Source organism: Nannospalax galili, unplaced genomic scaffold (genome assembly GCF_000622305.1).
Source record: "Nannospalax galili isolate Female #2095 unplaced genomic scaffold, S.galili_v1.0 scaffold136, whole genome shotgun sequence".
Taxonomy (NCBI): domain Eukaryota; kingdom Metazoa; phylum Chordata; class Mammalia; order Rodentia; family Spalacidae; genus Nannospalax; species Nannospalax galili.
Genome location: NW_008340872.1, coordinates 567,313 through 594,434, shown reverse-complemented (window position 1 = coordinate 594,434; position 27,122 = coordinate 567,313). Strand labels below are relative to the sequence as shown.

The 27,122-nt window shown below is 45.1% G+C and overlaps 1 protein-coding gene across 6 annotated transcripts; it reads right to left on the bottom strand.

Annotated features, from left to right (window-relative positions):
- Positions 1–328: 328 nt before the first annotated feature.
- On the bottom strand, positions 329–27,030 carry Setd4 (SET domain containing 4). 6 transcript variants are annotated; one of them, XM_008835917.3, is made up of 11 exons: positions 25,153–27,030; positions 21,901–22,010; positions 19,158–19,253; positions 16,957–16,994; positions 12,510–12,598; positions 10,344–10,773; positions 8,758–8,932; positions 7,078–7,159; positions 5,960–6,040; positions 2,932–3,055; positions 329–549 (listed from the first exon to the last, which is right to left on the bottom strand). In XM_008835917.3, the coding sequence occupies exons 2-11, from the start codon at positions 21,971–21,973 to the stop codon at positions 400–402; spliced, it is 1,338 nt and encodes a 445-aa protein (XP_008834139.1). In that variant the 5' UTR covers positions 21,974–22,010; positions 25,153–27,030; the 3' UTR covers positions 329–399. The 6 variants fall into 6 exon arrangements, with proteins under 6 accessions (XP_008834139.1, XP_008834138.1, XP_008834141.1 ...); XM_008835916.3 differs by lacking the exon at positions 25,153–27,030 and adding an exon at positions 24,011–24,152; XM_008835919.3 differs by lacking the exon at positions 25,153–27,030 and adding an exon at positions 23,935–24,140.
- Positions 27,031–27,122: the final 92 nt, after the last annotated feature.

The window sequence follows — 27,122 nt, the reverse complement described above, 5'->3', positions numbered from 1 at the left end:
ATGAAGACTCTCTTAAAGGTCTGCTATTTGGGGCTGGAGAGATGGCTCAGTGGTTAAGAGCACTGGCTGCTCTTGCAGAGGACCCAGGTTCACTTCCCAACACCCACATGGCAATTAACAACTGTCCATAATTCCAGTTCCAGGGAATCCAATGCCCTCTTCTAACCTCCTCGAGCACTGCACAACACAGGTGCACTTAAAACACATGCAGGCAATACACTCATATACATAGAATAAAAATAATAAAATATTTTCTAAGTTTTCTATTTGTAAGAAAAGCAGAAAGAGAAATATTAAGTGTATATAAATCATTCAAAGACCATGATGATTCTATATAAAGGTCAATTTAATCCAACCTCAGTTTAAAAACTCGGAAGTCACACCCTCCACAGGAGGTAATCACAGGCTTCCCGATGAAGTCAGGGAAGGGGTTTGTAAGCTCAGGACCTCAGCAGAGGCCTTGAGAATCCTCAGCTCTTCTGTCCACAATGCTTCCACCAAACTGAGTTGATCTATCAAGGACACTTTTCTCTCCTTCATGTCGGAAACCTGCAAATTATTTTCAAAATAAATTTTATTATAGTAAAGTAGAAATACCTTATAAAATTACCATTTTTCATTGTTTTTAAGTTCGCAGTTCATTGGCTGCAAATCCATTCATGTGGTATGGCCATCACAACTATTCACCTCCCAATTACTTTTATGACCATAAAGGAATCACTCCAAGGAATAATCAGTAATTAGTATGTAATTAGTAAGCCAGCTCCCCTCTCCCCTAGCCCGTGGTGACTGTGCTCTACCGTCTGTCTCTATGAACCTGCCTGGTCTGGGTACCTCATTTAAGTGGACTCAAGGAATATTTGCCCTTTAGTATTTACTCAATTAATTTTAAATTTAAATTTTTTGTATTTATTAAATTTACTAAATTAAAACAGAAGAGCTATTGGCAGCTGATTATTGCTGGGTGGGGAACAGCTGATCCTCTCCTTGGGAGGGACTCTAAATAGGTTGACTAGATGTCAGTGGATGAACTTGCACTGAGGGATGTCTGGAGACTAACTTGACTGGATAGGCCTTAACATCAATAACAGAATACATGAAATCCAGTGGGAGGCTATGGGAGGATGCCAATGGGGAAGGGGATATAAGGGTGATTAAAATGTTCTGTATGGGGCTGGGTGTGGTGGCGCATGCCTTTAGTCCCAGCACTCGGGAGGCAGAGGCAGGCGGATCGTTGTGAGTTCAAGGCCAGCCTGGTCTACATAGTGAGTTCAGGTCAGCTGGGACTACAGAAAGACCCTGCCTCAAAAAGACCAAAAAAAAAAAAAAAAAAAGTGCTCTGTATGAAATACACATACATTCAATAAAAAAAATATATTAAAAAAGTGGAAAAATACTTGAAAATCTATTACTAAGAAATCATGCAATAATTTCTATCTACTTACAGATAAAGCAAAAATACAGAATCAACTCAAATGCCCAACAATAGATGAATAGAGAAGATGTTGTAATACCTGCACACGGAACAGTCTCTAAAAAGAAGAGGTGATGAAGCTCAGTGGTAGAGTGTGTGTCAAGCAGATGTGAGGCCCCGGGTTACATCCCCAGCACCAAAGAAAAAGGGAAGTGTGCTGGATAGCTTTAGTGTCAACTTGACACACCTGGGTTGAGGGAGCCTGTTGGGGAATTGCCTCCATTGGACTGGCCTGTGGCCATGTCTGAGGGGCATCTTCTTGATGAGTGAGGTGGAAAGCCCCGCCCCACTGTGGGTGGTGCCCCCCCGGGGCAGGTGGGCCTGTGTTGTGGGCCAGGGGAGCAAGCCAGTAAGCAGCATTCCTCCATGGCCTGTGCTCCAGATCCTGCCTCCAGGTTCCTGCCCTCAGTTCCTACCTTGGGCTCCCTGATGAATTGAGACCTGGGAGATGTAAGACAAACCCTTTCCTCCCCAACTTGGTATTGATCAGAGTATTTTGACACAGCAATGAAGAACAAACTAAGACAGGAAGGGAAGGAGAAACAGACCCTACTAACTGTGACATGAATGAACCTAGAGGACATTAGGCTAAATAAAATGAGTCAGGCACACAAAACCAAAAGCAACACGTCCTCGCCTACACGTTCAGTGTAGAGTGGACTACACAGAATCAGATTAGAATGGTGGTTAAATACTGAGCAGAGGACTGACTGAAAGGTTCGTCCAAGGACACACAAGCTCAGTAGAAAGGAAGAACAAACTCCAGAGCTCTGCCGTGCAGCATGGTGACTATAGTTTGAACAAGATGCATAATTTTACTTTAAAGTGGTTAAGAAAGTACATTTTAAGAACTTTCATCACACAAAAAAATGTTTAAGAGGCATGCACATGTGAAATGGCTTGATTAAGCAATTCCACAAGGTATGTATGCGTCAAAGTATTATCGTGTATTGTATACCATATATAAAATTTTGGAAGGGGTGCACATATCTGTGTATGCATGTGGAGGCCAGAGGTGGGCACTGAATGTATGTTAACTGTCAGCCTCTACCGTTTTCCACCCTTAATTTTTTTTTCAGTCAGGGTCTCTCAACCTGGAGCTCGGAGTCTAGGCTGGGCTAGCTGGCCAGTGAGCCCCAAGGATGCACCTATCTCCCGCACTGAAGTGGATGCTCGCTACACCTAGCTTTTATGGGTGCTAGGGAGCCAAACTTGGGTCCTCATGTTCACACAGTGAGCATTTCATCTACCACTGAGGCATCTCCCCAGCCGTGTGTGTGTGTGTGTGTGTGTGTGTGTGTGTGTGTGTGTGTAATAAAATAGTGTAGATATGTTAACACAGTCAAATATAGAGACTGCAACATTCATTTATGAAGATTTTCAGCACTGCCCTAACAACATGTAAGTTCCCAGTCAAAAGGCTTATTCCAGAAAAGCAGGTAACAGCCAGAGCTCACCTTCTGAAGCACAACCATCGTCTCTTCTATGAAAGAGCAGCATATTTTCTGGGCTGTGTCCAAACTTGTCTTCTCATTTGTGTCTGAGATCACTTCCCCAAGCAGTATTTTTTTCCAGCATGTACTAAAACCAAAACATCCAAAAAGATGTCAGCAGGTTCTCCAGGTTATTCTAGAAAACAACATTCAAACTGGAGTGCAACAAACTGTCATCCTTTTCTTCCAGATCACAGGGAAGCTCATTCCATAGACACTGACAGGGAACAGAGGAAGTGGCTAGGAGGAAATCAAGAGGTGGTTGGTTAGCTGCCGCTCTCTGCCAGTCCAGACTGAATTTTATTAGCATTGCAACCTGGTACCTGGCACATAGCAGCTGGAGTCATACTCAGCAACTGAACACAGCAAGAGACAAAACCGTAAGGGACAGACAGGGAAAACAAAGGCCAGAAGAGTCCGCAGCTAAGGCATTGGTGTGCGCCTTCTCTCTGACAGTCTCTCCTAAAAGATAACCACCCAGAGCCTATTTCACACTGCCAATGCCCTACATATGGAAGACATCTACATCTAGGTCTTTCTCTCCATGCAAGTCAATCAGTCTGCTAAGAGCACCCCAGTTTACAGGATGCAGGACTCAAAGGAAAGATGATGCCAGTGTTCCTCAGAACGAAGACTGTGGGTATGTCAAGGCAGGCACCAGGGAGCCCAAACAGGACATGGAGCCACAATGGTGCAAAGCCAGGTCTTGGCACGAGGAAGAAGCATGAGCCAGGGAGAAAGGATGGAGGGCAGGCTGTAGAGACAGAGAATCTAGGGTGTGGGCAGAAGTCGTTTAGAAGGGGAAGGTACGATGGCAGCTACTCATGCAAGTGCAAGTAGACACAGCAGGACAGACAGACAACAGCTGACAGGACTCCACAGGTAACAGACTTCAAGTCTTCAGCTTTAGAGACGAGAGCCGAAAGCTCATAAAGAGATGAAGAGATAGCGTCTCACAGGAAAGCCGGAGTTACTGTCACACTGTCCCAGCTACAACTAACTTAATCTTGACCATTCTCTATAACATAACTATCCCACATTAGACTCAAAGAAATAAAAGAGGGAAAGATGGAGACCCTGCTCTACAAGACCAAACTGATGGGTGGCAGAGATGGCAGTCAACCATGCCACTCACATAAGTGATCCAAAGGGAAGAAATGCGTCCCAGGAATAACTTCCAAAAAGACGCTTTCCTTCGCTTAAAGAGGCCTGCCACATACCTTGTTCCCCCAGGAGTTTCTGGCTACTTACCTGGGTCCATACAAAATCAAATGAAATATCCATCAAATGAACAAAGAACACAGGACAACACAAAGTGAGAGAGAAAAAGACAGGACAGCCAGGCAAGAGCCGAGGATGAGCCAAGCGCATCCTGAGCACATGCTGTGCACTGGGTGAACCACAAACGTGCTGAGCTCTCTAGTGAACAACACAAAGAAGGCAACGTCCCAGGAACAGAATCCATACAACCCGCTAACCCTTCAACAGCTTGGGAGTCAGGGGAGTGCACACACACACACAGTCAGAAGTCTGAACGTAAAGTCTGACTACCCCAGATGTAGTGACTATCTTCTGGTTTATCGTAAAGTTGTATGAATCTTTCACCTTTTACAAAAACACAACAGTAGCCTGCTACGGACTAGAAGAAGCCTTAATAATAACAAAGACAGTGGATTAGAAGATACTACATATATATATATATATAATAGATACATACTTATTACACACGATGAAAACTAAGAGAAAACCTGGGGGAGCATTTTTCCTGTTAATACCTCATTTAGAGGTATAAGCACAGCTCAGGGTGAGCTGGTGAGCATCACGCGACAACCACAGGAACTGCAACGCTGAACTCACTGCACGCACTCCAGGTAAAGCCCACAGTGCTGCTGCAGCTAACAGCATGTGCTCGTGAACCACTATTTCATCTTTTCATGCCTGTGCATTTCTCTTGACTGTGAATAGCACCATCTACCGTCTATAAGTCCATGCATCTGTTTAGACATTTTTTTAACTTTTTACAATACATTTGCCTATATAGAAGTAAATGATAAAATGGACAATTATGTATATATTCTTCATCTACACCTAACTTTTTCTTAATTTTTTTCAATATTTCTAGGCAATTCAGTCATGTGCAAGTTTCTTCAAATTATTGCAAACTTAAAAAAAAAAAAAAAACCCACTTATAAGTAGACCTCACAGTACAAACCTGTGCTGTCCAAGGGTGACCTGTATTTCTGGCGTTGAGACCAGGGAGTAGTTTTATTCTCCCAGTTCCCACAGGAAAGGAGCCTGAGTCAGCCCTGTGCTCTGGGCCACGTCTAAGCACTGTAACTGAGCCCTCCCATCCCCTGGAAGGCAAGCCTCATCAACTGCCAGATGCCCTCCCCACAAGCTGAGCAGCAATGAGATGGAAGGTGCCCTCCTGCACAGGCCTGGGCAGCACAGCCACATGCACTCACAGGTAGCTCTGGGACGCAACCAACCAGGAAGCATGTCCACATTGGGTTCCTCTACCTGCCTCCGTCATGGAAAACGCTCTCTTTCAGCAGAGCCTCTGGATCAGCCCAGGGGCAGAACTGGGGTCCAGGAGACACAGGACCTGGTTAGGAGCTCTGCCTGCTACCAGGGAAAACCCACTGACAGAGACTTGCCTCAGAACAGTGCCAGTGCTGACAGCATATGGCCACTAATTCTAAACAGTGACATCGGGTCACCAGGGGAAGGGGAAGTGTCTGTTCTCAGAGCCTTGTACTCTGATTATTACCCTAACACCAAAGCTCCAGAAAAGGTGACGACACACTAGTGAGGCACCACACACAAGCAAGCCACTTCCGGCAGAAGCAGCTCCTGCGCACAATGCCATTTCCTTCTCTTCAGGCTGAACATCTAGACGGAAGCCCCGAGGCCTCCCCAGTCCTCCCCACCCAAAAACCCCAATCTATATCCACAGAACAGACACCACTTAAAACCAACATGTGCAACTTACAATTCCTCAGCCTCCATACATAACAACTTAAGAGCCGTGAGTAACCTCCAAGATGGTCCATCCCAGCCAAATGTCAAGTTTCTACAACAGAAAAACAGGCAACAGCAAATCTATCACTTCATGACACCATGACAGCATGACAAGTACCTGAGGGGTCCATCTTCGGTTTTAAGTGGGCACCTATGACATTACGTTACCTGCAGCCTTGGTCAGAGCGGCATGATAAAAATGAATCTGCAAATATTTGTAAATACAGCTAAAGTAACTGAAAAATCTTTGTGTGGTTTTATTCCAAGGTGAAAAAGCATTTTCTAATCAATTTCAATAAGAGGCTGAACTTGGTTGAAAGAGCCATAGCAAAAGGGCTTTGTAACTATGCCAGTTTACAGTGAAATAGACGAGCAAGATCTTGGGTCATTCTAGACATCAAGCAAATACAGCCACCACATCCAGCCTCACATATTGCTGGATGATACAAAGCCTGATTTGATCCAGGAAAGGAAATGTGGAAAGGGAACTCTGTCTGTCCCACTACCCCTGATCTGTATGCCGTCTGACAGACTCTGCTATGGTGGAAACTCTGTCTGTCCCACTACCCCTGACCTGTATGCCAGCTGACAGACTCTGCTATGGTGGAAACTCTGTCTGTCCCACTACCCCTGACCTGTATGCCAGCTGACAGACTCTGCTATGGTGGAAACTCTGTCTATCCCACTACCCCTGACCTGTATGCTGGCTGACAGACTCTGCTATGGTGGAAACTCTGTCTATCCCACTACCCCTGACCTGTATGCCAGCTGACAGACTCTGCTCCAGTCAGTCTGGCCCAGTGCCATCCCACCTGACCACATGGGGGAGACAAACTCACCCTGACCACCTATTGATATGCACGGAACTCACTTTGGGCACAGCAGTATTTTAGTGTTGTCTCTCACATTCCCTAACAAGTATCTTCCCCACAACACTGAGCACAACATGACAACTCGTGGTAAGAACTTAATAAATCCCTACCGTCAGCTGATACAGAGTCAGAGGTGCCATGCCTACCAAAACCTGAACCCTCCATTTTTTCATGCCAATTCCATAAAGGAAAAATTTCAAGATAGAAGAACACTCACTCTGCAAAGCCGTGATCCTTTAAAATGGACATCTTCTTGTGCATCTGTTTGTCTGTCGGTGGAAGATATTTAACAAGCATTTCTACATTGACAAAAGAAGAAAAACAAAATCAGAGCTTTAGGGTATAATTCAGACAAAAGTCCATGTTCCCTTCAGCCTGCTTTCCCTCCCACTAGCAGTCAAGACGCTTATAAACCATTTCCTCATTCACACAAAGGGGTGTACTCTTCAAGGCCAAGTCACTGAATGCATTACTCTCTGGAAAGCTGTAAGAATTCTAAGGCTGAGGTTGGAAAATGTCTAGAAGCTAGGCTGTGGTCCACTAAGCAAATCCACCAGCACAACCAGTTATTATATTGGAGCCACTGCTGGGAAGTCAGCCAGGAAGAACAGGCTCTGTGGAAACTGACAAGCAGATCTAAGGAGCAGGCCGGGAAAGGATTTTTGTTTTGTTTTTGAGTGCTGAGGGGCTTGCACATCTACATTTTAAAAGGGAAACAAAATCAAGGATCTCGGATGTCATTCTGACAAAAGGCATCTTCCCAGTCCTTCAGCAAGGGCCTTCCACAGGCTAGGCAACGGCTCTGCCACAGAGCCAATCCCCAGCCCCTACTCCATGTTTAAATGTACAAACAAATAAAATGTAATCTTTGTTCAAGCTGATTTGCTTGGCAACTACAAATATTTCAGAGCCGCCAGTACTGCAATTAAGAGGACTCTGAAAAACGAAGTCAGTCTCAACGCTACTTTTCTAAAAGCACTCTACAAGAACCAGTTTGGGCTTTTGTTTTTAAATAATTTTATTTGGGTGGGAGGGTGTGTGTATTTAAGGTGAAAGGATGACTTGTGGAGGTCCGTGGTCATTTCTCTCCTTTCACTTGGGTCCCAGGGATTGAACTTGGGTGGTCAAGTTTGGTAGCAAGCACCTGTCCCCACTGAGCCATCTCTCCAGCCTTCGCTCTTACATCTTCTGCCTGAGAAGTATGATTGCTATTTCGTCTACAGGATGAGACTTGCTACATTCATTTGAACTTTTACATAAGTACCCCAAATATACACTGAGAAATCTCTAGCCACTTACTCCTGGCCTAAGAACTCTTCACCTGCTCCTCCAGAGGGAAAACAAGATCACTCTCTCTTCTAGTTCATATTTTTAGTACGCAATTTGTAATTGCAAACCATAAGCTGAATTACGATAATAACAGTGATGGTGTATAGACCACACAACATGAATGAACTGAGGATCCAGTGAGGGCCTGGCATGTGCATGCTGGACAAGCAGTCCACCACTGAACTAGTCACGGTCCAGAGTACACTGCCCTCCATGGTGGGGACAGTGTCTTACACACAGGCGGTGCGTAATCAGTTTTTTCTCGTTGCTCTGTTTCTTACTCTGTCTTCAGTGACAGTGACAACATCTTGGGACAAACGTTTCTACCCCCTCCCGTCGCTGACTGACACACTCACTTCCTCAGCAGCTTCCCGATTTCCACCCCCTCCTCTCCACACCCTCGGTACCAAGCAGCTTTGCTCAAGTTCAGTCAGTAAGGGCAAGCCAGCTCTCCCTGAGACAAGCTAGTGGTGCATATAAGATTTTGCTATTTCTATTACAACAGGAAATACCCTCTCCTAACAGGAAAAGGTGACACTGTCTCAACAAGAGCAGGGCCAACTCTGACCTCCTGAGATGGGAACACAGGCATGAGGGTTGTGGCGAGAGATGAAGCCATACTCCAGGAGCAGCTGGCGGTCATCATGGGGGCCGTAGCAGATGAACACCTGCTCGTGCTTCCTACAGCCCGAGGCCGTTCTGATTTCGTAGCAGCCAGTTTTCTCATTAAACGCTGCTTTTACCTAGGATGGAAAGGTGTGAGATTTCGCCTTTCATTGTAACTCTACAAAGCTGATCAGGTCATCGTATTAAGTGAGATGCAGTTTCAAACGCTCGGCCACTTCTGGACTCCAGTCCATTTCCTTCCCGAGACTAGACTTGACCCCACAGGTGAGGGAAGAAGTCTTGCCATAGGCTCTAGGAATGACCAAACACATGGCACCTTACTCTGGTCAGGTAAGACCAACAGGAGTCAACCTGTCACAAATATAGCCTAAGAGAAGAAAGTACGGTGGTGCCAAGAAGAAGCCACAAAGTGTGTCCGTCTCTCCCAGCTCTGGCTGGGCTCAGTCACAAGTCTATTTGTTCACAATCCTTTAAACTCGGGCCACCCACCAACATGACACAGTTGTGTCCTTCCCAGGCTGATCTACAGTCACTGGTCTGAAGCAAAAATTTCCCTAAAAGCAGCAATGAGAATAAAGCGAGGCCCCTGGGGACTGAGTCCGCGTGCAGCATCCTACAAACCCCACATCATTCACCAGCGTTGGCCACAGACCCTCACGTGAACCACAGGCTTTTGTACTGGAGTCTGCAGAGAATGCATCTCCCTATAGCAGTGGCCAGTACAGGGGCTAGGGACCGCCCAGGGACAAGAGGACAAGCAGGACCCTCCGAGCCCTCCTGCCTCTGCCACGCGGCACAGAAGGCGATGCTGACCTGTTCGTGGTGGTGTGTCAGGTTAGGGCAAAAGCACAGGCACAGATCCCATCCCACCATTCCGTGAATGGGTTACAGGTGAGCTGACAGGCTCTTCTCTATCCTCCAAGCCAAACTTTTCTCCCAGCATGCCCTGCAAATGGCTGCATCTCCAGCATGTGCCAATGGGAAAGGGCTGGGGAGGAGGCATCTGTGACTGCATCTCCCGGGGTAGAATCCTTTCATGATTCCCCAGACCCCTCTGCCCACAAGTATTCATCCATTAAGTAACATTTACTGAATCCTACTACATGGCAAGCTTGCTCCGAGCACTGGGGTTACAAAGAAGAAGAATACAAATCCCCAACCTCAAAGATTTCAGTCTGTCCTTAGTCAGAGCAAAGACACACACACATGCGGATGGCCGTGCCAACGTGTACAAGGAATGGGACAGGAAAGCAAGTAGACCTTGCCCGAGCCTCCAACGAGCAAGAAGCAAAGAAGGCTCCGCACCACAGCTGACGAAGGGTGATCCAGGGCACACGGTAGAGGACCCCGCAGGCCCGGGTGGCAGCAGAGGACAGCGAAGGGGAAGGCTGCTGGAATGGCAGCAGGGCTGGGTCAAGGCTCAGCCTGAAGCCAACTACTCCCCCCGCCATGGCTTCATTCATGATTCAAAACCTACATGTGGGAATCTCTACATGTGTGACACATGTCTCCCAGTCAGCTTCTTACCTGGACATGCGGGCTGTGGTTGAGCAGATCCAGGTACGGAGCAAGCGCTTGTGTGTCTGGCTCTGCGGAGAGGCAGTCCTGCCTCCTAGGTCTCATGTACACAGCTCTGGTGTTCACAGTGCACCAGGCCCACAGGAAGGCATCATAGCTGAAGATGCCGTCCACGGCCTCTACAAACAGAGGCTGCAAGGAAGAGAAAAAGCTTCTGGAGGAAGCAAAGAAGTCCTGCACGTGGGCCCTCTGCTCTTTGGCCTTTGCTCTTAAAGGTTCGGGAAGAAGATCTACCACTTCTGGCTCCAAACAGACAGGGCAGGTATATGACTGGGGTAGAATGTCCAGGTAAGGCTTCCAGAGGGACCGGTTCCCAGCATGCTTTTCTGAGATTAAAAAGGTACACAGCGCCAGCACAGGAGATGGGGGTGGCTTCCACCTTGGAAAACGAAAAGATGATTGAGGAATTACTTTAACGTGTGGAATAAGCTAAACAGCTTGTTTTTCCTGGGGGCTGTGCACAAGCCGTAAGGCTGTGTCTGCAGTGTTCCCAACAAGCCACCATTGCGTCAGAAAAGCTGACTGCCAATGCAGCTTCCAAGGCTAGTAACAAGATTCCTTCTGGCAAAAAAATCTTCTTACTTCTATATTGACAGCTCTGCCATACGTGTGCTTGTGTTATCTTGTAAGGGGTATAATGTGAGGAGGGGAGAAGGATGGAAAGGCCCTAGACCTGCACCATCACAGTAAACACTGGGTCATGTGACTATTTAAATTATTTACAACTAAGTAATATTTAAAATTCATTTCTTTAGTGACATAAGCCACAGTCCAATTAACTCAATAGGAATTTGTGACTACTGGCTACCATATTGGATAACGCAGAACAAAACCTCTGTTGCTGAACGCTCTAGTAGACGGTACCATCGAGACTAGACACTGTCTATGCTTACCGTATACTGAAAGGGTTCTCAAGCCTTTGCTCATAAACTCATGGGTTCTAAGACAAATCATTGTTTTACTAATAATTACTCATGAATGATTCCCCTGCAGCATAAACATATTTAGAAAAGTAATTATTTACCTTTCAAAGTCTACATTCTACTCAGTTTCTGAATGATTCAGAAAATAAACCCTCAGTATATAGGCCACTACATAGACCCATAAAGAGCAGGAAATCACAGAGCTTAAGGTTAAGAAGTAGCACGCTTGACCTCTGAAATTCAGAAACCACTTCTGCTGAGGATCCCACTCACTCTGTCCTCGGGTGTTCCAAAACGAAGGCCACCACAGTATGATTCAGAAAGTGGTTCTAACACCTGTGTGGCCTGTTGTCACCTATACATAAATCAATCTCGTTCTTGCAGTGTCAAATCCTTTCACGGTTGAAGACATCAAGCTAGTACAGTAGGGAAACTGAAGGACAGAAAACCTTCATCTGCAAGACCCACAAGGATGGGGAAACAGGCTACTAGCAGACAAGGCAGCATTGTGGTTTATGTGTACGACCCCGTTTCATCCTTATTTTCTAGTAATGAGGAAAGGATTCACACTCACATCCCAGGCAGCCTATCAAAGACCTTAGAAATGCAGTTCACACTGAATTAAGAACAAACCTAGAACAGAGTAAACCTTTCAAACATTCCAGCTATTTCTTACTCAGACAAGGGCTGGGTCCTCCTGAACTGTGCCATAGGTGACTGTGCTGGCTAGCTTTAGTGTCAACTTGACACACCTGGGTTGAGGGAGCCCCAGTTGGAGAACTGCCTCCATAGGACTGACCTGTGGCCATGTCTGAAGGGCATCTTCTTGATGAGTGATATGGGAGGGCCCAGCCCACTGTGGGTGGTGCCACCCCTGGGCAGGTGGGCCTGTGTTGTATAAGAAAGCAGGCTGAGCAGGGGCCAGAGGAGCAAGCCAGTAAGCAGCGTTCCTCCATGGCCTGTGCTCCAGCTCCTGATTCCAGGTTCCTGCCGTGAGTTCCTACCTTGGGCTCCTGGATGAACTGTGACCCGGGATATGTAAGCTAAATAAACCCTTTCCTCCCCAAGTTGGTAGTGGTCAGAGTATTTTGTCACATCAATGAAGAACAAACTAGAACAGCGACATATATGCCAATGGGAGAGGCTTTTGAGAGGCAGCGCTGGCACTAGACCAGCAAGTATGGTCACTTACTTCTTAAGGTAGGGCCCTAAGAAGCTTCGAATCACTGTGTCCGTGGTGAGCAGACAGCTCTCAGGCAATGAAATAATCATCTGTCCCTCCTTGTCAAAGAGAAAATAAAAACTTTAAGTCACTATGCTTTGGAAAGGACCTGAGAGAGAGCTGTACAGCACTGGATCCCAGGATCACATACCAAGAACCCCCCGTGACCCCACCAATGAGCCCACCAGAGGACTCGCTCCCAGTTCTGAGGCAGCAGATACACAAGGCTACTGGGCACCACAGCTGCAACGTCACCAGGGTGCAAAGGCCTCAGGGGGCCGACACCCTCTTGTCAACCTTGAATTGCTCCTTCACTTTCATATGCTAAGAAGTATGATATCTAGGGGAACAGACAGAAAACACCCCCAAAATACTGCCAGTCATAGGGACATAAACCTCGAGCCCCAGCTAGAATGTGAGGAGCAGTTACTTCCAGGAATCCGGTGTCAGTATCCACAGTTACAATTGTTTTCTTAAAAAAAAAAAAAAAAAATGCTAGCCAGGCATGGTAGTACACGCTTGTAATCCTGGTACTCAGGAAATTAAGCTGGGAGAATCATGAATTCCAGGCCAGACTTGGCTGCACAGCAAGACCCTGTCTAGGCAAAGGAAAAAAGAATATCCAGCAAAATCTAAACGACCAGGCAGTGGCCTACTCTCTTCGTGGCCTGGGTCATCAGGCTTTAGAAAGGGCAGCTATAAACATAATAAATAAAATATTTTTTAAAAGGAAGTGGGGCTGGAGAGATGGCTCAGCGGTTAAGAGCACTGACTGCTCTTGCAGAGGAGCCAGGTTCAATTCCCAGCACCCACATGGCAGCTACAAACAGTCCTTAACTCCAGTTCCAGGGGAATCCGAAGCCCTCTTCTCATCTCCACGGCACTGCATGACACAGGTGCACTCACACACATTCAGGCAATACACTCGTACACATAAAAGTAATAAGCCGGGCGTGGTAACGCACACCTGTAGTCCCAGCACTTGGGAGGCAGAGGCAGACGGATCTCTGTGAGCTCAAGGCCAGCCTGGTCTACATAGTGAGTTCCAGGACAGCTGGGGCTACAAGGAGACCCTGCTTCAAAAAGACAAAAAATTTAAATAAATAAATAAATAAAATAAATAAATAAATAAGTAAATAAATAAAAACAATAAAATATTTTTTAAAAAAAGAAAGGGCAGCTGACGCAGTGCAGCCAAGGATCTAAATGTACCATTTGCAAAAGGGCAACTTTCAGTTTCTCCAGAGACAGAGCCTCGGGGGGAGGGGAAGCTAAGGTGTAAGGTAGCAGCAGTGGACAGCAGAACACCAGCAAGACACCGAAGAAAAAGCAGCACAACATCCTGCTTTCGAGCCGACTAGCAGCTTAAGTGGGTTGAACCTCCAGGAATAGACCACCAGGTTTCAGCACTGGATCCTGAGTCTCTACAAAGCAAGATGAAGCTGGACTGATCACTACCAACTGTGAACAAAAGTCCCCAGAAAAAATCTACCTTGGAATGAACTTCTTGCAAGACTGACCAACTGATTAGCATGTTGATGGCTGTGGAGAGTCTAGAATGACGCAGATCCAGAGGCTATTTACCATTTATCTTGGGCTATGTTTAGCCCCTCAATAGCCATTCCTTGCCCACCTGTTTCTGACTTTTAACATCTTATGACTAACAGATAAAAACCTTTAAGATATATCAACTTAAAAGCTTCCACAATGGAACACAGAATTTGGGGTGACCTGTATCTGTGTTCCCGGCCCATGGTCACTCATATTTGGCTCCAGAATAAACTACCTCTTAATCCTCTTTGAGGTGAGAGTTGTGCTTTTACATCAACAAAACTATTTCAGCTCCAACATGACAGGGCTTTTCTATTAAAACAAAAAAAGCCACATATAAAATAGTCTGTATTTTGCTTGGGGATGTGTTTCTTTATCAAAACAAAAAAAAGTAACAAACTACACATTTAAGACCTGTGGCTTTCATCACATATAAAATGTTTATTTTCAAAAAACCTTCATAAAAAATACACATTTGAACATACATGCGGTCAGGTGTGGCAGCACAGACCTGTAATCCCGGTACTCCAGAAATGGAGGCAGGAGGACTGAGAGTTTGAGAACAGCCGAGGTTACACAGCATGACTCAAAAAGTGCAAGGGAGGGGCTGGGGAGGTGGCTCTGTGGTTCAGAGCACTAGTGGCTCTTCCAGTTCAAGTCCTAGGACCCACATCAGATGGCTCACAACTGCCTGAACTCCACCCACACACAGGTGGCATTCACACACAGACATACACACATACACATAAAAACAAAACTAAAATACATTTTTAAAAAATGAGGGGGCTGGAGAGATGGCTCAGTGGTTAAGAACACTGGTTGTTCTTGCAGAAGACCCGGGTTCGAATCCCAGCACCCACATGGCAGCTAACAACTGTCTGTCACTCCAGTCCCAGTGGATCCAACAGCCTCTTCTGACCTCCTTGGGCATTGCACGACATGGGTGCACTTATCTACATGCAGGAAATACACACACATAAAATTTAAATAAAGTTTTAAAAATGAAGGCAGGGAAAGGAAGAAAGCAAACGTCCACCTCCATTTTGTGCTCTGAACAGAATCCACCTGTAACACTGCTGCGGACCTGAGGGTACGGCTTGCCTTCCCAGATGTGGCTTCAGAGAAAAGCTAGTCACACTCTCCTTAAAAGTGAACCACTGGCCAGGCCTGTAATCCCAGAGGCAGGCAGATCTCTGCGAGATCAAGGCCAGACTGCTCTACATAGGGAGTTCCAGGCCAGCTAGGGGTACAGGGAGACCATGTCTCAAAACACACACACATACACACACACACACACACACATACACACACACACACACACACACACACACACACACACACACACACACACACGGATAAAAACAACAAACAAATCCAGAAATACTGGGCTGGTGAGATGGCTCAGCAGGGGCAAATGCCTCAGGCATATGACCTGAGTTTGATTCCCCAAAAAGGTAGAAGGACAGAATCGACTCTGCAAATAACAAATTCAATGATAAATAACTAAAAGATAAATGAAGAGACTAAAATATTTTAAAGTAACAAAAAACAGAACTACTATATACTAATGTGACTTAACTGCAGTAAAACTGATAAAAATTTATGTTGTGTATAATTTACAATTTTAAATTTTTTAATATTAAAACCATAACAGCATAATAAAATCACAACATAGAAATGTAACATTCTTTTGGCTAAACATATATAGAGGACTAAGTTTAAACAAAATTAAGGAATTAAAAATAAATATGGGGCTAGGGCTACGGTTCGGTGATGAAGCATGTGTTTAGCATATGTGAGACCCATAGGTAATACAAACACCAAGATACACAAAAATTTTAACAAATTAAATAAATACATTTAAATGATTTCAAAATTTTTATTTTTGTGCATGTGTGTGTATCTGCTTATCTGTATATGCACCATGTATGTGGAGTGCCTGCGGAGGCCAACAGAGGGCGTTGGACCTCCTGGAACTGGAGTTGTGAGTAGCCCAGTGTGGGTGCTGGGAACCCAACACAGATCCTCTACAAGAACAGCAAGTGCTCTTAACTGCTGAACCAGCTCAGGATTTTAAAGGAACTGATTTCTAACTTTAGAGAAAACTATACATTGGGTAATACTTTAAAATAGCACAGAACAAAACTAAAGGGGACTTTGGAAATCAGGCTTTCTAGTCAAGAAAACGAGCTAAAAGGACGGGACCCACCACTGGAAGCATGCCTGCAGCAGGCTCTGAGCCCCTCCCCACTTACCCACATTCTACTTCCCATGCTGGGCACAGACCTTAGGCAAAAGCAGCTAGCTACCCTGGCCTTTAATAATACAATCTGAATTCTGAACTTGCTGTGGAGGGTACGGTTAATGTCCTACCCCAGCTTCTCCCTTCCTCCTCCCAAGAGTCCCAGCAGACGGCACAGAGCCAGGGAAAGGACAGCACACACTCCTTCCTTTGCAGTTCCTAGTCATCTGAGTGATGGCCAATGAGACGGGCCGGACCATCCTTAAAAGGAGGAAGCAGGAAGCCTGCACTCCTACCTTGTTCCCTCTTATAGCTCAAACTGCCTGGGGAGTGACGGAGCTGGAAGGAGTCTGGGCCTCTGAAGGACTAACAAATCTGTTCCCTCTAGGATTAAATGACAGCAAAATAGACTTCCATGATGTTTCAGCACCGGAACTTACGCATTTGTCTTTCATACTCAGCAAGCTTAAGGCTCCCTGGCACTATCCTAACCAAACAAGCCATGTGTTAGTAAGAGAAATGCCTACAGTAGAGAGGCGAGATACATTTAATCCACTTGATGTAAGTCACAAACAAAGCAGCAACTTCCATCTTGGGTGTCAAGGATGAAAGAGAAGTCCTCACCTGCAGGGAGGTTTTGCTCATCAGCCCTCTTCCTGTTCCTAGAAGAGCGAAGACATAAAAGGGGTAAATCCTGCTGCATCCTCAACAGTCTGGACATGCCCTTGGGATTAAAAGAGTGTCAAAATCATACAAAGCTGAAGCTGGGGGTCTCTCCATCTTTGACTCCCAGGGAAGCTGTTCTAGAAGCTGTCCTGACCTCTGCATATACCTCCATGAATAGCAAAGTAGGGTTCAGGGTTGCGATCTAAAGGCCTTAGACACAGGGATAAGCCAGACACCATTTTCTTCAACTACTGAAGAACTCCATACAGTACAATCTAAGAAGATAACTTTGACTGACCATCCTTTGACACATAAAAAGAAAGTTAAATACTCCATCCATGGTTGACAGTATAGTTCACAATCATAAACAAAGGCCTTAATCAAAAAAACGGTCCTATGAAATTGCCAGAAACAAAACAGAGGCACTTACATCAAATCCTGACAAGTAAAGCCAGAGAAAGTCATGAAGGAAACTCTTAACACTTGATAGTCTTAGAACAGGAGCTAGCACAAAATATTCTGCTAAAACTATACCTTCATTTATGTATCTTTATAGATGCTTCTGGGAGACTTTATTTATATATCTTTACAGATGCCTCTAGGAGACTGCCTGCCCAGCAATCATCTGTTCAACATTAGACGCACCCAGCCCTTGTTACTGATCCTGTGGCTGTGAATAATTGTTTCAAAATAACTACATAACCGTTTTCATTTTGCCTTTAAAACCTTGTCTTTCTTTGCCTCACTGAACATATCCACAGTTCACGATGGCACAAACATTCAGCATCGCAATGCCCTGGAAGTACTGATTAAGCTTTGTTTTGGAGAGCTACCCTCTCTGCCATAATTTAGGCTGACAGCTCAAATCAAGCCAACAGGTCTAAGTCACCGTGACCCATGGGGAACAACTTTGTATGCACCATCTCACTCAGTCAGAGGCATACATCATTTAACTTGGGAGATGGTAGAGAAAGTTCATTTGTCCCAAATTAAGTTACCTAATTGGAACATGAATGGCCATTTTAACTGCCAGAGGGAGAACTCAATGGCATGTGCCTTCAGTTTTATAATTCTATGCAGCATGCCCTGTGGTGAGGACCCTCAGGGTCCTCACTGTGCAACTATTCTGCTACAGCAGACCAAGTCCTTTTGGAAAGCATCTTCATGTCTGGAGAGCAGGGCACTACAGGCACACACCCACAGTATGCTCTCCAACATTCTATGACAGAATGATGCAGAACTAATGTCACCTCAATCTCCATAATAATTTCTGGAGCCCACAGATCTGGCACACACAGCACTCCTCTTTCAACATGGAAGAAACAGACCCAAATCAGCTAAGGAACAGTGTTTGCTGAGGCCCCCATCAAAGGTTCCTTTCCTGGAGCCACACCACCCAAGAGAACAAGTCCCTCAATTGGCTGGTTGGAATGTCCCTAACCCTTAGAAAACTAGTCTGTCCTACTGGGCCTGACATAATCCCATCAGCCTGCACGGTTCAAAACAAAGCCTACAAAACCTCTTCAAGGGATACTGCTAAGCACACAGGTCAATACACAAGTATCTTTCCTCGGGATATTTCCTTCAGGTTGTGGCTCCACGAATACCTTAGCTTCTGTTAAGGAGACAACTTAGTTTCATTTATAGAAGTCTCAGGCTCGGGCCCTTTGAAAGAGCAGTCAAATTTATAACTGGGCTCCCCCAAGTGTGTAAGATTTTATGTCTTTCAAGCGTTATCGTTAGTCATGGCTCCATCTCATTTTTCTCTTTCTCCTTCTTCACATTTAATTGTAATCCACCACTTATCCTTTCTCTACATAGGCCACTTTTTTTTTTTTTTTTTTTTTTGGTCTTTTTGAGACAGGGTCTCCCTGTAGCCCTAGCTGGCCTGGATTCACTATGGAGACCAAGCTGGCCTCGAACTCACAGAGATCCGCCTGCCTCTGCTTCCCAAGTGCTGGGATTAAAGGCATGTGCCACCACGCCCGGCTACTTTCTTTTCTTTGCACAACAAGGTAAAGTACAAACAAATGGCATGACACCGAAGACCAAAAGAATACTGTACAGCAAGAGATGTGTGCCCAGGGACAACACGGCCTACTACAAGAACCTCTCTGCCTTCTTCCACATGGCTCTCACCTGATAATGTTTGCTCTTACCTGGAAAATAGGCAGGGATTAAAGTTGTATCTTCAAACTTCCTATCCTTCAGCCACTTTTTTAGCTCTATAAATTCAGACTTGTAGCTCTCATTCACTAACAGAAGAGAAGAAAATATGCCACCATTAAAATCATCGTATCATCAGATCACTATGTTAGAGGTATACATTTGATGAAGTAGATCAGACAGGCAGATCATAAAAGGGACTGAGTTTTACTAGAAAATGCCAATGTTACATGCTAAACAGAAAAACCATAAACTATGTTATCTTAATATATGCACAAAAGCATTTGATAAGTCCAACATCAGTCTGATAAAAATTCTCAATAAATAAAGACAAAAGGAAATGTCCACACAGCAGTGTGTAACAAAAACAAAGAGGCGGTGCTAGAAACATTCTGAGTCACAGAATGTCTTGCCTCGTGTGCGGGGACCCTGGGTTCAGTTCCCAGGACCTCCAAGTATAGAACTGCCACACTGATGCTGAAAGCTAAGATCAGGAACAAGGCAAGGATACCTGTCACTCCACACTAATCCAATGTTACATTGGCAATTTAACCAGCATAATTTGAGGAAAAATAAATAAAACGGATCAAACTGGAAAAATAAAACTGTCTTTATTTTCAGAAGCCATGAGCATCTACATAGACTAACAGTCCAAGACGGCTACCACAATAATAAATGAATTTAAGAATGCTGCAGGATTCAAAGTCAATACGTCAAACTTAATTGTACGTGTGTGTGTGTAAATATATATATATATATATATATATGCATATATATCCTAGTAAAAAATCAAAAATTTAAATTCCAGAAATTATGTAATTTGCAATAGCATTAAAAAACAGGAAAACCTTAAAAGATAGCTCCAAGAATATATGTGTGTTATATGGTATTTATATGTATTATATGTGTGTTGTATGTACTATATATGCATGGCATACATCAAAAGATACAAAACACTGCTGAGAATGTAAATAAAGTAGTAAGACTTTTAGATTGTTTATGCCCTACAAAAATTTATATGAAGCCTTCCCGAAATCACAGTATTTGGAAACAGACCCTGAGGTAGATAACTAGAGTTAGAAGTCATAAGGGTAGACCATTCCTAATGGGATTGATGACTTTATGAGAGAGAGGGGTGAGGGTAGCTCAGTGGTAGAGCATGGGCTTAGCAAGCATGAGGCCACAGGCTCAACCCCAGCACCACATCCTCAAAAACACTGCAAAGGGCAGAGACTCCTTACCATGAGGACACAGCTGCTACCAGCCTGGCAGACAGCCCTCACAGGAGCCACAGGAGCCTGCACCTCAGGTCAGACTCCAGCCTCTATTACGTCAAGAAATCAGCTATACTTTTTAATTCAACAGACCACACCATTTTGTTATTGAAGTCCAAGCTCATAACTAAACAAAAATAGATCCTCCCTGATGGAAAGCCAGACATGGTGACACACACTTGTAAGAATGTACACAGATTCCCAGCACTTGGAGGCAGAAGGATGAGAACTCTAAGACCAGCCTCAGATACATAGTAAGTTCAAGACCAGCCTTAGCTACATAAGACCCTGATTCAAAAAAATAAAGATATGGTAAGCCCTAGAACAATCACCAAGGAGAGAATAGTGGGGAAAAAAATACTGAAAAGCCTATTAAGAAATTAAAATACTGATTTAATATAAAAGAAAATACTATGGGAGAAACAGAGGGAAAAAAGCAGACATTAGACACAGAGGAAAAATGTGCAACTGGAAGATAGAAGAAATTCATCAAAAATCCATTTACAGGGCTGGAGAGATGGCTCAGAGGTTAAGAACACTGGCTGCTCTTTCAGAGGACCCAAGTTCAGTTCCCAGCACCCACATGGTAGCTAACAACCATCCACAACTCCAGCTCCAGGAGATCCAATGCCCTCTTCTGACCTCCGTTGGCATTGCAGGACACGGATGCACTTACATGTAGGCAATACACTCATAGACATAAAAATAAAAATAATTTTTTAAAAAATCCATTCAGGGGCTGGAGAGATAGCTCAGCAGTTAAGAACACTGACTGTTCTTGCAGAAGACCAGGGTTCAAATCCCAGCACCCACATAGCAGCTAACAACTGTCCATAACTCCAGTCCCAGGGGATCTGACAGTCTCTTCTGTCCTCCACGAGCATTGCACAACACGGATGCACTTACCTACGTGCAGGCAATACATGCATACACATAAAAATAAAAAGAATAAAATACAAAAATAAAAATCCATTCAGTAGGCTGGACAAAAACAAGACCAAACTATATCTCACCATCTGTAGGAGATTCTTTATATTCAAAGACAGAGATTCAAAGCAAAATGAGGCCAGCAGATCTTACATGCAACCCTATAAAAGCTGGGAAGACTAAAACACACTAAGTAGCAGGGTCAATGGCACAAACTGAACCCTCTAACACTGCAAGGCAAGGCCAACCTGTCCTTCATAGATAGACTTTCTCAGTAATCTAACAGAGCAGCAGCAAACTGACCAACACAGCATCTATCTCATTCAGACTGCATCATACTGAGTTATATCCACACACTGACGTCCTGTAGGTAACTAAAGGTCAAGACCAGAAGCAGAAACCTGGGGATCATCCAGAGAGAGGAAAAAGCAGGGGATGAGCAAAATATATTCATTCATGAATCAACCATGAATCAACTCATCCATCAACCATGGGCTCCTTTTTCTGTGACTGGCAGGGAGAAGCAGTGCTGTACCTCCTCTGGAGTCAGCACTTCTGCAGAGCTTCCGTCTTCTGATTCTGCTCGTCCTTCCTCTTCCCTTCTGCATCCTGAGACTGCGGCCTCTGTGCGCGTAGGCGTTCAATCTAAAACAAACAGCACCCTTGCCTTAATTTCTTGGTGAGGTTTTTTTTTTCCTTTAAAACATTTCTTTCAGGCCGGGCATGGTGGTGCAAGCCTTTAATCTCAGCATTCGGGAGGCAGAGGCAGAGGCAGAGGCAGAGGCAGAGGCAGAGGCAGGTGGATCTCTGTGAGTTCAAGGCCAGCCTGGTCTACATAGTAAGTTCCAGGACAGCTGGGGCTACAGGGAGACCCTGTCTCAAAAAAAACAAACAAAAAAATTTCTTTCCCTAAAAGCTTTGTACACCAAAACTTTTTTTTAATGTGTATGATCACCTGCATGTGTGTAAGTGCCCAGTGTCATCGGGCAGTGCCCTCAGAAGGCAGAAGAGTGTGTCAGATCCCCTGGAACTGGAGATATAGATGGTTGTTAGCCACTATGTGGGTACTGGGAATCAAACCCAAGTCCTCTGCAAGCGCACCCAGTGCTCTTAAACACTGAGCCACCTTTCCAGCCCCCTGTACACCAAAACTTTTTACAAAGAGTTAAATTAGGATTCCTGAGGTTACAAGCTCCCCTTGTTATATGGACCCCTCTTTTTGGTGGATCTCTGTGAGTTCAAGGCCAGCCTGGTCTACACAGTGAGTTCCAGGACAGCTGGGGCTACAGGGAGAACCTGCCTCAAAAAAAAAGACAAAAAAAAAAATTCATTTTAAGGCCTTGCTGAAACACTGATTAGACACGGAAATTCTCACAGCTGATTTCATAGATGTAATTCTTTGGTGACTTTCACATCTCAATCCTAGTCAGCATTTACTAAAACACCAACTTAACAGTACTCTAGAATACAGTAGTTATAAAGCCCCTGTCACTTTAGAAGTCTTAGGGAAAAAAATTAAGCCACATCAGTGTAAAATAAACCAATTTATTTTTAGATAGCAGATACCCAGATCTAGAAATAAATATAATCAAACGGACATTTGCAAGAGATTAGAGAAGCCAGGCGTGGTGGTGCACACCTTTAATCCCAGCACTTGGGAGGCAAAGGCAGCTGGATCTCTGTGAGTTTGAGGCCAGCCTGCTCTACATAGTGAGTTCTAGGCCAGCAGGGCTATAGGGATATAGGGAGACCCTGTCTCAAAAAGACAAAAAAAAAAAAAAAAAAAAAAAAAAAAAAAAAAACAAGCAAGAAATTAGAGAAAATGAAAGCCAAGAAGCAAGCAAAGCAGAGATGATCAGAAGATATAAAACGGCCACCCGTTTCTATGCTACTCTCTCAGAAGCAAAAAGAACAGAGCAGACCACCGTCATACAGACAACGGAGTGGGGCCGTTTGTGGGAATCAACAATAGGAAGCATTGCTTGGAAGATATATGCTAACATGCAAAATTATCCAGTAATAATTAAAAATAAAGCTGCAGAGTGTCACAAATTAAACACCCTTTTGGGGCTGACTTTGAGCAAAAAAAATGCATGTTTATATAAACCAGAAGACCTAAAGAAAGTTATCTGAAATGCATAGGGGCTGGAGAGATCACTCAGCGGTTAAGAGCACTGATTGTTCTTGCAGAGGACCTGGGTTCAATTCCCAGCACCCACATGGTGGCTAGCAACCCTCTGTAACTCCAGTTCCATGGGATCCCACGACTGCTGGTCCTTTTATATTTTGGATCCTACCCTGTACCTATGAGTACTAGGACATAATTTAAATACTACTTATATGTATTTAATACGCATATTTAAAAAATGCCAGTGCAGAAATGACCAACCAGTCAGTGTTAACCGTCCACCCCTGCCATGAAGGGCCAGCTCTAGCTCTACCCAAGGGCAGCCGGTGTGTTCCAAGCAGGCCTAGTCTTCAACGCGCCCCCAGCTAGGTGCACAAGAACCCTAAGTCCCACTTCCGGCCCTATCCCACCAGCACCCCAGTGATGGCCACGTGCTCGCACCGTCCGGGGCTCAGTCCTCCCTGCTGTCCCCACTTCCGCCTATCATCACCGAACTACTTAAGAGCGGCCGGGGTACCTTGCAATGCTGCGCAAGGGCGGTATTCGCTCCAAGCCCGACTTCCGGCCAGCGAGAGGTTACCCGGGAAAAGCCCAGCCCAGCCCAGCTCTCGTTACCCGGGCAACGCCATGCCGACCCGGAAGTCCTTCGGCTCACCTCGGCGTGGCCCGGCTTCACCGAGCGCGTGGTGGCGGGGCGGCCCCGACCTATGAAAACCCCGCCCGTCTCCGCCGCAGCTGGGGTCGCCGAGGCGCGCGCATGCGCAGTTTTCCCACGCCGGCAGACATTCTGCTGGGGACCAAGTACCCCAACCCACATCTTGAGCCCCAGCGATCAAAAGAGCCACCGGGGAGGTCCTGGCACACCTTGCCCCCCCACTCCTATGTACGCCTTTGTCTCGTCCCAGGACTGCTACTGGAGTTAAGGTCAAAGACAGGCTCAGCCTCCTGCCGTCTTTACAGAGAGGGATAATCGTGAAAAGCAGAGAAAAAAAATGTATTCGATGTGGTCGTGTTGGAAACAGGAACAAATAAAGAGGTTCAGGGGCACCCAAGTCCGACTGGGGTTACTGACATGAGGTTTGGGTTTAAATAGAGGGCAGGACTAAGCAGTCCTGCTCAAGGCCAGGTCCTGGTCATCATTAACACATGATTATCTTTGCCCAAGGTCCTGAAGATTGGAAGGGCTGTGTAAAAACTCGGGAGACAAATTCCTCCTCTGGCTGAGCCTTTTCCTTCCCCAGCAAGACTCCTGGGGAAATTCCAGGTCTTTGGGGTCCACTGTCTCAATACTCAGGTAGTGGGAAAGGCACGAATGTGTTTTAAGAATATCTTTGTTCCTAGACTGAGGCTGTAACTCAGTTGGAGTGCTTGCCTGCTACATCCTGCGTGGCCGGGTGGTGGTGGACACAAAGAGGGACCAGTATCCAATAATAAAATATCACACACAAACAATGTAATATTTAAGAAAGCTAGGACCAGGGGTCTCCTGTTCCATTGAAGAGCTCTGAGTTTTTAACTAGGTTTCATTCACAGGGATGGGGTGCTCTAGCAGGCATTCAGGAACAGGTGTACAGATCAAAGGACCTTTCTCTGCAGGAGCTGAGGAAACGATTAGCAATAAAGTGTGGCCTGTTTGTAAAGTACAGAGTAGATACTCACACAGCATTGTAAACAAGGCATAGTTTGTAAAGGACACTGCACTTCAGAAAGTAGACACTCTTGGCTACTGGTGACTCTGCACTTGTAGTCGCATGCTTTCTGCAGCGTTCAAAGAGGGCAGTTGTCTCCAACACTTGCCTACCACTTGCACCGAGTCCTGGGTTCAATCATCAGCATGGTGCATGCGTGTAATCCCAGTATTCTGGAAGTAGAGGCAGGAAGAGCAGGATTTCTGAATCATTACTGGCTGCAGAGTGAATTCTGGGCTACTTGAGACCCTGTCTGAAAAAAGAAAGAAAAAAAAAAGGATTTATTTCTGCAAAGACTGTTTTACAGGAACAACACTGCAAGAGAATTCTAAATAATTTATGTAAATACTCCTTCCAAGATTGTTGGCTCAATTTCTGTCCCACCTACCTTGACTATGGACCAAGCTTCCTAACTTGCTTCCCAAAAGTGCAGAACAGGAAGGAGAGGCTGGATGGTAAGTGGCTTCACTGTGGTCCTAAATCATCATTCATGATGCTCTTCTTCCACTTTGGAAGAGTTCCAGATGGTTGTTAGCCACCATGTGGACTCAGGTCCTCAGCAAGAGCAGTGGGTGCTCTTAACAGCTGAGCCAACCCTCCAGCCTCAATACCTGTGTGATATTTTTACTATAATTTTGCAAATACATATAACCTCTCTATTATTTCTTATTCCATGTGACTCTCTATCTCAATAAAAAATTCAAGCTTTCCTTAATTTAAAAAAATATTTTGTGTGCATACACACACGATGTGTATATGTACACAGCAGTACAACATTCATGTAGATGTAGAGTCAGTTCTCTCCTTCTTTACAGTTTCCTAGGATCAACTCAAGTTGCTGGGCTTTCGAGTCAAGTACTTTTGCCCACTGTGCCCTCTCACCTTTGAAGCCCCCTTTTTCCTGATTATTAACATTTGTTAAGCATCTGACAGGAAACCTACCTTAAATGACAATTTAAATGCAGTCTATTTAAGGAAATAGACTCTTTTGCAGTGAGCAGTGAGTTTCATATGTGGTCAGTGCAACTAAAATCTCTTACATTTATTTTAATTTTAATTTAAATGTCCGTTTACAGCTAGTAGCTACCTACTGAAAAGCAAGGACATGAAAGTACGTCCAGCGCTGAAAGTGACACCCAGTGAGGAAATTCATTTCCCACCGCTGAACTAATTATAAACTTTCTGAGCATGGGGGTATCACTTCATCTTAAAATGGGTATTAAAGGTGCATCGTGAGCTATTTTGAGCATAAACGAGCAGCCCTGCTTGAGGCCCCTCACATCTGTGCAGTAAGTGCAGTCCTCAAATCCAGGTAAGGAAACCTCAGAACCTGGCAAAGTTCCCACCCAAGTAGATTAGCCTCAACTTTGCTTTAGCGTCCTAAGAAATTCAACACCAATTTCAATCCCTCGTCATTTTGCACCAGCTCCTACCACAACGCTGGTTCCAAAGATGCAAGTTGCAATATATATTTTTTAAAGAACACCAGAAAGACTATGTACAGAGGCCCCGTTTGCAATAAAATTATACAGAGCTATAAAGTCGGGCAAATGCAACACAAAACTCAGACTAGCAGGGAGGAAGGGGTGGATACAGATCTGGTCACAGGGCCAATTTGAATGCCTGCCACGTGGACAGCTGCCAGGTGGACAGACTCTGGAGGATTCTCCGTGGCTCAGGTTCTGAAGCCTTCCTTGGCGGCTTCCCTTCCCTACGGAAAACCCTAAGGGTGCTCATAATCCGACCCAGTTTTTCTGCAGCAACATCCAGCATTCAGCATGCTCGGAGCACGACAAGACGCGGGGCGCCGTTCTTTCCTGGGAAGCTTTTGCAAAACTTAGCTAAGTACTGGGGAGTGGGTCACATCCAGAAGCTCCGAAGCTTGCGGCTGAGTCTGGTCCTCGCACTGGACGCCCGGGACTCCTCGCCAGTCTCCAGCCA